Here is a 15652-nt window from a genome sequence, read left to right as displayed (position 1 = left end):
ACAAATTATGTGTTTTGGGGTTCTAAATTTCTGACGTTGTCAGCAGTGTATTAACGACATTGGGCTACTTAACCCAGAGGCACGTATATCAGCGTGATTCTTATGTGTTTTTGACATGGGTTGACCTATATATTCCTCTTTATTCGAATGAAAAACAGAAACGTACCAATACAGCTATTTATTCTCTCTACCATCGTTTAACTTTTGTGAATTTCGTGCATAAACTGTAACTGAAAAATTTTAATTTCCGATATTTTTGCCATACATTGTCTACATCGCCTGTCTGCCATCTGACAAATTGATTTTTCATTTGTCATATCATCGCTTTTTAGAGTATTCCCACGTGGTTACAGAGATGAAGCACATATATTTAACTCATCATATGTTTTTTTTATCTGGCTTATTGGATCTGGTGACTGCCACATGTTATAGAGATTCAAAATAACTCTGTCATCAGCAGAACCCGATGACTAGATAACATATGAATACACAGTACTACAGCTGTACCTGTTACACAGAAAGGGATGGATTTCGTTACTTTGAACCTAAGAGGCAGGACATTTTTGTTTGATAAAACTTGTATCGGAGACAAACTTTTACAAAATTCGCTGTTGCTTCATCTCGATGAAACATCCCCAAGTTTTCTTCCTGAGCGTAACGAATTCTACTTCAACAGAAATGCCGATATCTTTGATTGCGTTCTGGAATACCTGTCTAGAGGCAGCGTGCATGTCCCGCGGAACATATGCACGGTCGTCATCAAAGCTGATCTGGCGTTCTGGGGCGTTCCACTTGAGAGAATTGACCTCTGCTGCTGGAAATCCTTCTACCAAACAGAGGAAGATGTTTCCGGTATCAAATCTCTTTTGGATTACATCCCAAGTGATGATCCACAGCATGGCATGCATCAGAGATCCGAGTCATTAGTACCGGTGAAAACCAATTGTTGTTCATCATTAAAAATACACATCACGAATTTGTACCATCGTTCTACATGTTCAGGGAAGGTATGTACAAATTTTTTTTTACTCTATACAAAGTTGCACGACGCCACTCAATATAATTTTACTTTCCTGAATACAGTGTTAGACCAGTTTTAGCCGTAAACTTATTTATGATAACTCAAATTTCATCTAGATCTAGTAACTGACCAAGTGCAGTATTAACGATCAAGCTAATAAAATCTTTTTTTTTTTAAATCGCTTTTTTCACTTTCACATTTTAAAACTTGAATATATATGTATACTCTTTTCTTAATCCTTAAAACATTTCTATATGGTGTTATTTATGTATATTATATTGAATATAAATAAGGATAAAATTGGAACTTTATCTTAAAAGCCGTTTCGGTTTCACTAAACGCCTTTACAGTTATGACATCTTGTTTTTATTTGAAGTGACCAGTTGGAACCTTGAAGGGCCACTACCTTTCCGAAACGGCTTTTAATCTAAAAATAGGAATGTAAAACAAAATCAATAATTTTGTAAAGTAGCAGGAGTTATTAACTATACGTTTACTAGCACACTTATCATCACCTTCAGACCTGTTTAATTAGAATAAATAAAATGTTAATTTTCATAACGCGGGTCGTTTTATGTTTCCCGCTGTCGTCCTAAATGCCGCGCTGTAGTTGACTATCACTGCGCCAGACGGCAAAACAGCGAAATGAATCTCCACTGCTATCGTATATTAGACAGGAAATCTTGCATATGTTTGGTGTAGTAACCTCATCTTAAGCCATCGATATATATTTTATTTTGTTGTTAATGTTTTTAAGAAACCTTTAAATTTTGCTCCAGAAAGGTAGTGGGCCTTTAATGACGATTTACCTTTTTTTTGGTCGTCATAAACATTCAGAAAACTTATTTTCACCTGCGATTTAATTTCAACGGCAATAGGAAATCGCGAAAAAATCGTCGCGAATTTGTTTCAAACTCAAGAAAAGTAGTATCATAATACCGTATAGCCGGATATTTCGCGGGGATGATATTTTTCGCGATTTCGCGGGACATTGCTATGATTGCAAAAATTTGATCCGCGAACCATTGATAAATGGTTGAGGATATATACACCCTTAAATCCATATCGCAAAAATTTAAAACCACTAAAATTGGGTTTTAAAATCGAATCGTGAAGTCTGCGAAATGAACCGGCTATTCGGTAATCTATGTCGCGATATTAAATCGTAAGGAACTTTTTTTGGCGGAAAAACGCGAAATTAAGTCGCCGCGAAGAAAAGTTGGTTTGCAGTATGTAAAAACGAGCGATTCATTTTTACAGGTTTGGTATGCAATACAGTGTGTGGTCATTCTGCTGTCGACTGCCTACTCCATCCTGTCGACGGTGTCCATCTTCAGAGTCCCCGTCAAAGACCTTCCTCCTTACCCCTACGCCATAACGTCGGCCAAGATGGTCGAGTATTGGTCCACACAAGTTCATCCTGCCGTCGTGATTGCGGATGCAGTATGCAATCTGTTTTTGATGCTCGACTGGATATTTCGCTTTTGTTTAGCGAAAAGCAAAAAGACGTTCATGAAATCCTTTTTGAATTTAGTAGAATTGTGTTCATGGTTGACTTCCTGGTTGACTGTGTTGGGTGAATTAGATAGATCGACGGTGCGCATACCTGTGACTGGGGATGGAGCGATGGGACATTTTATAACGTTCTGCTGGTTCGTGTTCGGGTGTATAATATCCATGAGGTTGCTGAGAATCTTCAGATTAATTGTCGATAACATTGGAGTGCAAATCCTTCTTCTGTCACTGAAGACAAGCGCAAGAGAACTACTCTTGCTGGCTACTTCTTTTTCAAGCGTAGTCATCGTCTTTGCCTTAATGATGTACATAGCTGAAATAAGCAGTCCATCAAATTCTTCTTGTCCAAATGCACTGGTCAGTGTCTGGTGGGCTATCGTCACCATGACAACCGTTGGGTATGGCGACTATTACCCAACAACACCCCAAGGGTATGCTGTGGGTGTACTTTGTTCCGTTTGTGGCATTCTGCTGCTGGCGCTTCCGATAGCTGTAACGTCATCAAATTTCAACGATATTTACAATTTTAATAAATACAGGGAAAGGTACAAGAAGTCTCAGTCAAAACCAACATCTGATAACAAGGCAGAGGACCAATTGTCTTGCAAGTTGTGAGCTTCATTTACATTAACCTTAAAAATTAGGTCTCGAATTGTTTTTTTCTTAATCTATATAATATATTGGGTTTTATTAACATTAAATATATGTTTCATTATATTTTGTATTGTTTATATGAATATTCTATCTGTATCTTATTGAATTTTGATTAAACATGCGTTTTCAATATCGTATATTTGTCTTTTTGTGTATTAGTTGCTTGGTATATTGAGGTTTACGGGTCCTCTTAACAGTTATTTAAGGATGACACTTTTACCTTGTAAGCATTGTCTACAGATGAAATGAACTCTTCGACAGTAATGGTAAAACAAATAAATAATGCATTTGAAAAAAGGGTATTTGGTTCTATTATCATTGATCTTTACACAAGTTTCCACAACTGATCATATATACCATTATATTACCGATATTGACAAGTGCTTCTGGTTTTTAATGCCAAGAGCAGCTCATTTATGAGCGAGAGGGATTTTACACGAATGAATTGTACATCAAGCGATGTGTTCAATATATTGATTGAACAGCTACAATCAAATTGTATCATGATTGCAAAACATATGACACAATTCATGATAAAAAGCTGTCTTTTTTCGTCTAAAACGACCTTATCAAACTTATGGATTAATAAAAGGGTAATGACGCTCTGAAATCGATTCAGCAGGACAATTATAATCCACAAGCATACATATTTCATACGTGCTATCAATCAAGTTGGGAGCAATTAGCTGTTAGAATAAATGTAGCATATATCACGTTCTTTGCTTCTGAAATGGGGCAAAGCATGTAAATTGTAGTTTACTGCATCACATGAAATATTTGTTGCGTAAGAAATAAAAAGAACGAGAATTGTTTTATTTAATTTAGTCTATATTGCTCTATCACATATATGCACTAATATTTTTATCCACTAAAATAATAATCCCGGGCAACGTCCTCCGTAATTGCGCCTGCTATCAATATTTTAGATTTTACCAATGCGTTATAACACCAACAAAGGTCCATAACTGATCAATATTTCTATCCACGAAATTAAATTGGAGTTCTAAACCACGAAAAAAAATGCGCACCATTATTTCATGTTATACAGTATGTTCCATGGTGTAATTGATAGAAATGATTTATTAGTTACACTCACATTGATATTTGGCTCCGTGGCATAATACTAATACAATATGTTCTATTTAGGTTTTGAAATGAGAGGGTAGATGATATGATCAATTGAATAATTGCAGGAGCTTAGAGATGCTACACCACGAATGGTATTTTTTATTAATTAAAATCAGGAATAGACAAATCAGTAGTTTTCTTCCGTAACTAAAGTAACTTGATTTAGTCATTTTCCGTCAATGAAAAGTGTGGGCTTCTTATTTTATTTAATAATAAAAGGATTAAAGATAATTAATTGCATCTCGGAAAAAAAATATCTTATATCACTATGCCCTATATGAAATGATGTACTGATTTCGCAGGCAACAAAACCAAAACAAATTATTTCATATGGATTTTTTTTTTTTGTATCAATTAGTCACAAATAAATACATAAATATGTGATTAAAATTCAATGATAGCCCAAATGATACATATTTTTTTACGCTGAGCTCTCTGTCGGCGGTGGTGGTAAAATTTTTAATTGGGTGGACAATACGCTCTTACACAAGTACTTCGCTGACTCTATTTCTGGCCGTGGTGAGACACAGGTTTTACACACAAGTTCTGATTACTGAATCATTGATCCACTTGTCAGACACATTTTGTGTTTTGTTAGAACTATGACCCCCCCCCCCCAGCACACTCCCTTCCCCCCCATACCCCCATCCCACACCCAGATAAACATGTAAAATAAGGTCGAAATCAATTGTTGGCCGAGCCCAACGGGTTGGCATGATAAAGTTGGCCCATTATTGGTACGATGTTGTACGCACCAATGGTTGTCCTTGCTTTAATTATTGGCATATTGGCCGTTCCCAATACAGTTTCATTAGGCCAATGCGATTGATGTGTGACAGAAAAATCTTTCAATAAATATTGAAACATGTTATGTACTACACCACAGTTGCTAGAATTTTCTTTATTTGAGTTGATTTAAATGGTTTGTACTGTAAATAATGTAAATGGAATCCTTTATTTGCCAGGTCTATGTTTTATTTCTTTGAGATTTGACTCGGTCTTTCTGAGTCATACTTATACAATTAGTTTAATTTCCGCTGGCGGGCCACTATCAATGATCCACATCTGCTATGAGTCACGTGAACTCTTCCCGCCATAGTTCCATCCTAAATTATTTGTATCTGGACCACTCTCTATAGCTAGTTGACCTGGAGCTGACCAGCACACATGAATTCATATCGAGTTTTGCTGACATATAGGAAGAATTACTTCAAGACCACATCAAAATTGTAAGTAGAGTTACTTTTGTTATAAATATACTATTTAAATTGATCAGTAATAATGATATTAAATCTGTTTCAATGTGGTTGACGATGTACTGATTGTTTGGTGTATGTTTATATCCATTTCCATGTTCAAACTAAAAGCTAAAGACCTTTGCCAATTTATCAGTATAATTACACATGCCAAAATCAATATTTCACAAACATTTGTGATCAGGTTGAAAGTGGTACATGTAGATGTAGATAATTAACTTGTTATAAATGAAATGGGATTATGTAAATGTCAACAACGGATTATAAATTATTTTTGAAAGGATGGGAAAGTCCTACTTAAAAAATTCGGGTGGTTAACAATTAAGCTGATTTGCGTAGTGGGCGGAAAGTATACTTACTTATAGTGCATAGTGACCAGCCTCTGCTGCTGCATGTAAACATTACTACATGTGTCTAAACCACATGGTCAGTGTATAGTATTATATACACTGTAAGATGGTGAGAAAAGATTAAGTTGAAAAAACATTCAGACATAATATCATTATCTCATAAGTAGTGTAAGTTATTTGTCTGATATGATATAGAGTTTGAAAGTTCTAATAAAGAAGTACCTTTTTACAGCATTAGAACAAATTTCAAATTATACATCAGTACAGAAAATTCCTTTTGTTATAGAATTATAATTAATAATGTTGTTATAATCAGGCTGCATACGATCAAGCCTACTTTAGATAAGCAACTTAACAAGTGAAGAGTTATATAATTATATACAAGATTACGATTTTGAATACATAATCCAATGCTGAAATGGTCGTGATGTATAGAATAGATCACTCACCCCTTCACAACATTTCCTCTGCAACATGAAACTCAAATCCACACCCCTTATTTCTCTTCCGTCCATATCCTAAACACTGACCACTAGTCTCCCTCCAGGCACTTGGTAAGAAGGTTATTGATAACAAAACTATAGCATCACCTGATTGTGGTGGAAATTCCCAAAGTATGTGCAAATTGTGCTGCTTTGGATATAGATAGTACACACAATTTATAAGTATTCAAAAATTGAGAGAACAATTGAAACAACAAGGGAGTCATTTGGCTAATAAGCTAATAAATAAATTAGTTTTAGTTTACAAGAATGATTGTTTCAGGAAGTTATGTTTTTTTTTTTTCTATTGTCACAGACCAAAAACTGCAAACAATTGTTGCTACCTGCACTCGCCGGATTCAAACTACGAGTTTTTTAATTGGCAAGGAAAGGACATCAAAAGGGCCTTTTTCAAGCTCATTATGTGCAGTCATCACAAGTAAGTATAAAATTAATCATTGTATAATGTCCATAACGGGAAAGACATATTACTACTTTGTTCTGTCAAAGTTTGATATTGAAGCCATAAGTAGAAAATGCCTTATTCATAATGTAAAGTAATTAATTATTACATATCAAAATTTAGTACTTAAAACTGTACGATAAGTTAGCTGCATTTTGTTATCGAAGCAAAGCTTAGAAATGCGTTGGCAGAGAGGTGAAAATTAAGCTCAGATATAGACATGAAAATGTAGAAATTTTAGACCTGTGTAACTGGTATACCCCTACAATATTTTCTGTACAGTACATATCAGTAGATGTATTTACTTTTTTATTTTAGAGGCTGTGAGAAAACAAACAGAATGGCTATCTCTAATGCATATTTCTGTAATTACAGTACATCATTAAAGATGGCTTTGCACTTTTGGAGACAGAGAGGGAGGAAGCAAAAGAAAGACAAAAACAAGAACGCTGGCCACTATTTACAATTTAGAGGGACTGTCCAAGAAAGTAGAGATCCAGATTAAGATTAGAAACGTGTAAAATAATTCTCTTTGTGCAATTTTACAGTGAGCGCAGCACACGTTACACACAAGCTTATTTGTTGTTTATTTACCTTTCCAGATGAAATATAAGAGAAACCGATCATGCATCACACCAAACAATTACACATAATTTGGGGAAATCCCAACAAAAGTTTTGACAAAAAACACATGCCTTTAATCTTTATGACATTAAATATTTTTTATTAATGTTTTTGAAGTAAGTAAAAATACACAAGCAATGTTATTTGCATATCTAATAGTTGCATTATTTTTTCTTTTGCTGGAGATAAATATCGAAATCAATTTAATCGAAAAAGCATTTGTTTTAAAATAATGAGTTATTGATATTTTTATTGTTGCCAAATTATATACATCAATTAATTAATTCATAATCTTTTAGTGATCAATAGAAGCCCAATCGATCTTACCTGTTCATCCCCCGGGAATGGATTGGTGTTTAATTAGGTTTTTAGAGGCTTATTTAAAGAGAGAGAGGTATTTTACCAAGCTTATAATTAATATATGCTTATATTTTAGCTTCGACCCAATGGATCAATCATACAGCCATGGGCCACAGATACCTTCGGAATTTTGCTGGGCCACTTCTAACATCGTACATTCAAAAAACCGACAGCCAACATTGGGCCGGACTTAGAACCCACACACTTCTCATCCAATTTGCAAATCAACAGGTCAACTGCCACTTGGCCCGATGTAACTGCCAGCATAAGGCCAATATAACCGCTCTGGGTATAATCAATCGATCCTTAGATTCGGTTAATGGTTTACTTTACATCTACGTATACATATATCCTATCAACTTACACTTGATGGCTTATATGGATACGCATAAAACACAGCATTGCACTTTATTTTTTTCTTTTGCTGGATTTAGGTTATCTCGCTGCTTTTAAACTCAAAGTGTGTGTTGAATTTTACCGCGATAATTATACCCCCAGCAACGAAGTTAAGGGAGGTATATTGGAATCGGGTTGTCCGTCTGTCTGTCAGTTTGTCTGTAGACACATTTTTGTCCGGCGAACTCCTCCTAAACTACAAGGCTAGATTTTGATAAAATTTGTCACGCAGAAGCCCTGACATAAAGGGAGTTGAGTAAATTATATAGAGTTTATCAATGTCCCCTTTTAATGGAGTTATTACTACATTTTTACAGCGGGAGTATTACTCTTTATTTTATGAATACTTAGCTTTGTCTGAACGTGTGTGTGTTTGTTGATGTTATGTTTAAATATCATGTGTATTTGGAAAAAAAAAACTTTGAAGGAAAAAATGCTTTACTAGTATTTCATTGGTCATCAACATAGTCACAAAAGCTCATGTTAAGTGGTTCTTAATATCCTGGTTAAAGGTCAATATATAATATCCGTAACTTCCTCGAAAAAAATAGGACTCATTCTTAAATCCGTAAATCAGTATAAATGTGCAATTGTTTATAAATGTTCTAAAGAAGGAAAGAAAATAGTCTGTATTAAAATAAGGGTTTCCTCCCTTTTGTCACTATTTCTGTAAAATTTATACACGTCAGAGTTCTACTGTTGTATTATGTTACACTGTACTTACATTTATGTACGTCGGACAGCCATGGTTGACTGCACCACGCTACACGCTACACTTTTGTAAAATGCATCGCAGCGTAGTCCATTCAACCGTGGGTCTCCGATGATGAAATGAATACGAAACTAACTGAATTAAAGTCGGATATCATGCTTAATAACTTAATTGAGGTTTTCGTTAAAGACAATATGGACTTTACATTTATAATTCTTACAATATTACAATATCCATATGGACATGCATTCTTTACCCAGTTTCATCAACATTCCATAACTTTAAGGAGTTCTGTAACTTTACATTTTCCATTAAAACATGGAAAATTACATTATGTATCAGTAATTTTTTTAGAAATAAGGAATGTTGATGAAATTGGGTCCTGCTGTGAAAGTATCTGAAACCATACTGTACATGTTGCCTATTCATTATTTAAATTGATAGTTAAATGATATTTAGATATTCTAATACCAATTTCTTGTAGTTTAATATAACTTACGGATATCTACGAAACGGAAAGCATTTAAATTATAGAATTTCATATCTCAGCGGTTACCCATGGCCAGTAACCAAGACTACATTCTAACCGTAAATGCACGAAGAGCCTGCTTGGGCCATAAAAATATTTAAAATTCTTTGGCTGTTTCCTTCATCAAGTATGATCATCCTGGAATCAGTTGATATATCTCTGTGTGCTAAAATCATTTTGTTTATCCATATATCTTCTTAGGTCAGATTGAAAAAAAAACCCACCATAATTCACTCATTTGTCTTAGCAGCAACACACATAAAAACAAAACACATTGTCAATGTTAATTATTTTATTTACATTTTCATTGGAATTTCATTGGACATGTCTGATTATGATAACATAAATAGAACAGTTATGGACAGGTACAAATATATAAAATAAAAATATTGATTAACACAATAACACTATGTGACTGTCGAAACTATCGGGGAAAACCGCCAGTAATCCATTTGGGTCTCCATTGATATATTTTTTTGCGAAGTTGCTCGTAAATAGACTAGTGTAACTGAAAAACTTATTTTTGCGCCAACTTTTTTTGCGTCAGCATATATAACTTGGTTTTTTTTGCGATTTTAAAGTTCTAAAATTCTTTTTCATTACACTTTAACTTCAAAACTGTCACAAAGCAGGTTTATTTCAAGTTTGCGATAGGTGTCTTAACTTTGTGTTATTTTTTGTTTTGGATTGTGAAACTGACAAAAATATTTGTGAACATTTTTCGAACTGTCATTTTCTAAAACAAACAATATTACGTGAACACTTATTTTAGATCCTATGCATAAATTGCGTAAAACTGAAAATAATACAATATATATTGGATTTTCAATATGAAACACATTCCATAAATACATCCATGTATTTAATGTATGTCAATTTGTTAAATTTTCTATCATGAGCTTTCGCGATATATCAATTACCCTGGTTGTGAAAACTTCTTTCCGTTTTCAAAACATACAATGACTTATGTTTAATGTAAACATACATGATAAAAAGATAATACATTAGGCGAGAAAATGTCATGTTTTACAAATAAGTAAATACAGTGGGTCGAGCAATACTAATTCTTGAGAATACATACACTGTAATTCGGTATCATGATAGGTCAAAATTCTGATAATGGTATTGTGATATATGTATCATTTATTACAACTATACAATTTATAATGGTATTAAAACATCATTAAGTTTTCTTATATTTCTGAGTTTACCATACAAAACCTCATCGGGCAAAGAAAGAAAATTTCCCAGAAACACAAGCAAATCACGCGATACGTACTTTATTCAAACATAGTATTTTAGTGTAAATTCACCAATTTGCTATTTGCTGTTAAAATTTGGCCCGTAATTACAATGTATCGGCCGTCAAGTAATTATATAACGGACGTAAGTATAATGTTTCTGTAGGTCGTCACGTAATAACATGTAACTGGTGACGCAAACAGGTCTCCATAGAACACCATGTATGCAGTACGTTATTACATTATATTTAAAATATAATACACACTTATTACTTATAATAATACCACGTATACAATATAAAAAGAGTAAATGAGAGGTAAAATAATATAATCGGAATTTCTAACATTGTCTTTGGTAAAGTTGGATTTGATATAGGGAACATAAAACATACATTTGTATTTCTAAAGTTGATACATTTATGCTAAAACTATTTTGTTTTTGTAAACTCCTCATGCCTTTAGGCTATGCTACTTAACAAGTGAAATATAATGTAAGCATTTGAATTTTTTAGATACAAAGGAACAATAATCAGACTCACTCTTTTCACTCCATGTACATTCATAATGAACTATAAACCGTCATCTCTCTGTTGAAAGGTTGTACTTACAACAGTGACATTGAATGACACTTCTATACTACATTCATACATGTCTAAGTTCATCCTCGATACTCCAGGGGTCACTATCACTGTCGCTGAAGATTCTATGTGTGACAACATATGAGATAGGTAGGTTGATCCTTTGATGTAGATCCAAAGAATTGAATAATAGAACACTTTAGAGATTTGAATTTGGGTGTCGCTCTCTATAATCGTCAAAGTAAGTATCTGTAGGTCTGTGATTTTTTCTCCAGACATACTTTCAGTTTTACTATCATATAATGCAAGGGTGGATTATATATACGCCTGTGGTAAAAAGCCCCGGAGCATTGAGGATTTTACATCTCATAACTTAAAATTATGTTTGCGTATATTTGCAACTAAATTAAAAACTCTATCCATTTACATGGCCTGTACAAAAATTCACCCATACATAAAATAGACTGGATTGCCTGCCGTAGTTTTTCTATTCTCCGCTAGGCTTCGCTCCGAAAATACAGTATTTATGAGCGCCGCCTAGCGGAGAGAATTGGTACTAAGGCAGATAATCCAGTCAATACATAAAATTTCCTCTACATACGACATTCACTCCAATCCTCTCAGATCTATAATCGTTGGGGCAAAAACTGTGACGATGTCAGATCAAAGTGATGATGTGTTCATGGTATGATGATACTTCAATAAGCATACATGCGTTTTGGCTTTGGTTTTATTAGTTTAATGTCTTATTAACAGCCAGGGCCATTTAATGACGCGTCATAATTATTGGTGGAGGAAAGCCGGAGTACCTTGATAGAAACCACCGACCAGCAGTCATTACATGGGAACTGACTCACAAAGGATTCGAGCCAAGAGGTAGAGGGCGTGTGGTATTATGTCGGGGAATCTTAACCACTCGGCCACCGCAGCATAAGTGCACCTGACATTAAAATGTCGCTTGGTTTAACATTTGTAGGACGCAAGATTTGGAATTAGACTGTAATGCTCTTCAAATTAAAGGTCCATTCCATATCTTGAACAGTATGTCTGATAGTATGACGAACACCATCCGAAATTGCATTGCCAATCGTCATTCATTAGCCCCATATGAATATTTTACAGTCATTTCCCGTAATCGCCTGTATTACGTCATAATGCTACAGTTGTATTAGAGAAGTGTAATGTGAATATATATTAAACAGATCGTCAGTAATGTACGATATTTGAGGTGATATTTGCATTATTTTTACACAGTAAATAGGTCGAACCATCCTCATATTATCTTAATTTTTATCGTTGGATTGTTATCGACACTTAATTTTACTTTCCTACAGTACGATCTTGAGATCGCATTAAATCATATTTTCACATTCTAAATTCTATTAAAAAATCTGCATGTATATCATTTTATATATGGTTCTGTGGGGACTAGGCCATGGTGTAGTACTTTTGTGTTTCCTTCCTTAAAATAAAAAGAGGAATTAATAAAATTTCGTGCCTTATGGTTGATCATCGTCACTAAATATATTGCAGAAAAAGTTTTCATTTTTATGCTACCATTTCGTCCAAATAATGGTAGGATAATTTATAAGCCAAAATTAAAACAGCTCACTTTTCACATGCTGTCGTTTCACATTAGATACGTTGGATTAAAAAAAAACTCAGCAGCCAATAAAAATCTGAGTAATTTTCTTTCATTTTAAGTCAACCAATCACATTAAACCTTTCTTTCACACTTGTCATGAACAATCAGCAAATACCCGTTCATCGAACCCTATTGAGCAATGCAATTACAAGTAATGATAGTACAGCAAGTTGATTACAAGCGAATGTGGATTTCGTAGCACCATTAACAGGATCTACCGGACATGGAATGTCAAAGCCCTCTACGCCTGCGCAGACGTCTTCCTCATCATTTCCGTTCTGTATATGCATATACCGTACGTATTCGTCGTTCTCAGCACGTATCCAATTGGCGGCTATAGGGATAGTTGGGGATGCACTTTCCAGAACAAACAATGCCAAGTTAAACAAACACCTGCAATAATGCAAAACCCAAACTTATACACATATCATGTTTTATTATTCCGCGGGAAATGTCTTGTATCAGTGTCTTAGTCGGTTTGTTATTATGTTTGTACGAATGATATTTCAATGTGGTGGAAACAATTCTTTAGTCGTCTTGACTTGGATATTATATTATCGATTATTTTCCCGTGATTTAATTATAAAAGATTCGTAGTCTTTCTGAAAAAAGATCGCACACACTTTTGATCGTTTCGGATTATTATTTGTCGACCGGTTGTCTTTTTAAACAGTTGTAAAGTTGAAATGTTACAGTTTTCGATGCAAAAGATTTGTTGTAAACTTGCTAAGGTATACATATATATAATGTATGTGACTATAGAATTGATACGGAAAATGATATGAAACAACGAAATGTAGCGTATTTTCAAAAAGAGCATAATCTTGAAATACATAAACGTATCTGATATTAAAGAGTATTATTTTGTATATGTACAATGTGATCCTGTTTAATATTTCCCCGAAAAAATATCATTATGTGGACCATTTCCATCATTATGGGTAGAATAAACAATTCAAAGAATGGGGAAGCAAAAATAAGTCCTTAAATACATGTATATATTGTACAAAATAACGACGTTTACAGGTATAATAAAAGTCATTTTTCGATAAGATTTGATTATATACATCATTTATTCATGAAGCAATGTTAATCCTAATGCAATACAGTGTACAAAAGGCTAACAATCGGACATTTTAAAGCTTGCATGTTTGTAAGATAATCCATAGAATGTTTAAACAGTTGTAAAGTTGTGAATGGGTACTTTATTTCGATTTCTATCAAAGTCGATCACATATAAGGGAATGTATATTTTGGAATGAAAAATAAAATGTTCGCATTAAAGACGTATGATATGTTGTTAAAGATGCTCCAACGCCGACAAATGGTAATTTTTCACTATCAAAAACAGGAGCAGACGATTTTGTATTTTTCTTCAGTTATAAAAGTTACTTATTTTACACCATTACCACCATTGAAAAGTTTGAGCTTCTAATTTCACTTCAAGTTAAAAATATGAAAACTAATTAATTGCATCCCGAAAAAAATCCGTGGCATTATATCCTATATAGAATGAAGTAATGCTTGCGCATGCACCAAAGGCGAAATAAATTATCTTATGTTATTTTTTGTGTTAATTAGGCATATATATTCACGATTAAACACAAATTATTGTCCAAATGATGAACATCATTTATATATGCTCTGTTGGCGGTGGAGCATCTTTAAACATTGCTGATTTGTTTTTATTGTTGTTGCTTATAATAAAAGGTAAGACAAACACACATATATAGTTAAATATTTACGCTTAAAATCACATATACAAAATTAAATCATATAAAAGGATAGTTAGGTTACGCTTGTAATCGAATTCAAATCAACATGTTAACGTACAGTGAACCCTCAATAATCCGGACATTTTCGTCCAAAATCCGGATTGCGAGTTTCCCGGACAGACGAAATTAGTGAACATAGTTATTAATCCAATTTACTCCCTGACATTTCCATCCGGAGTGTAAGGTTTCCGGACTGTTATCGTCCGGATTATCGAGGGGTCACTGTACTCTGAAAAAGAAAAGGTTGACTTACCTCCCTGTAACAGAAGCTGGGCAATCTTGACCGACATACCGGGCCATGTCGGCTACGTTTAGGTGTTTATTTTGTTCGTACAACAGGAAGTAGTAGGTGTGCGTGGTGTTATCGGGAGGGGCGGGGCCTCGGTAGGTCTGGACGACATCTCCCAGCTCGACTGTCCCATTAGGTATGTTGACAATCTGCCAGTGGAGTAAGGGCTCGGTTTCCGTCCCAACCAACGGGTTTGGTACATCCATGTCGATCATGATCAGTGTATGCAAAGTTCCTGGAACGTAGACACAAGAAAAATGTCAGCAGAATTTATTGGAAAAATTAAATGGCATCGAACAAAGAAAAAGCCAGCTTCATATTTTGAAAATAATATGATGGCACAAGAGGTCTTTTCAATCACATCTATGCATATTACAGAATTATTAGCCCTTGCTATAGATTGTGATGTCAGTCTTACATTTGTAAGCAAAACTAGCGTCGTTTTCTTTGGAAAAAAACCATGACGTTGTAAGCACATGACGTCACAATTGATATTTACCAGCAAGGACAAATATCTGTAATATGCAAGTATGGAATAACACGAACAGTGAAGGATTGTTAAATTTAACAATTTCAATAAAAATTATTTTTCACTTTGATGTTATTTCGGTCGACAATAAAAATATTGTGATTA

At 34.2% G+C, this 15652-nt stretch overlaps 2 protein-coding genes across 2 annotated transcripts in view; one reads left to right on the top strand and one right to left on the bottom strand.

Annotated features, from left to right (window-relative positions):
- The first annotated feature begins 524 nt into the window (after window positions 1-524).
- On the top strand, window positions 525-3151 carry LOC138331327 (potassium voltage-gated channel protein egl-36-like). Its single transcript, XM_069278864.1, has 2 exons — window positions 525-1007; window positions 2282-3151. Exons 1-2 carry the CDS (start codon window positions 525-527, stop codon window positions 3149-3151), a joined length of 1353 nt encoding a protein of 450 aa, XP_069134965.1.
- Window positions 3152-9764: 6613 nt separating this feature from the next.
- The window catches only part of LOC138331243 (uncharacterized), a 57381-nt gene continuing 51493 nt past the window's right edge, over window positions 9765-15652 (bottom strand). The window contains exons 8-9 of the mRNA XM_069278744.1: window positions 14983-15253; window positions 9765-13347 (exon numbers count right to left, since the gene is read on the bottom strand). Of these exons, the coding sequence (XP_069134845.1) occupies window positions 13074-13347; window positions 14983-15253 (545 nt within the window). The 3' untranslated portion in view covers window positions 9765-13073. The remainder of the gene's footprint in view (window positions 13348-14982; window positions 15254-15652) is intronic.

This window comes from Argopecten irradians, chromosome 9 (genome assembly GCF_041381155.1).
Source record: "Argopecten irradians isolate NY chromosome 9, Ai_NY, whole genome shotgun sequence".
Lineage (NCBI taxonomy): Eukaryota > Metazoa > Mollusca > Bivalvia > Pectinida > Pectinidae > Argopecten > Argopecten irradians.
Note: the sequence above shows the minus strand (reverse complement) of the source record. Positions and strands in the feature narration are given on the sequence as shown.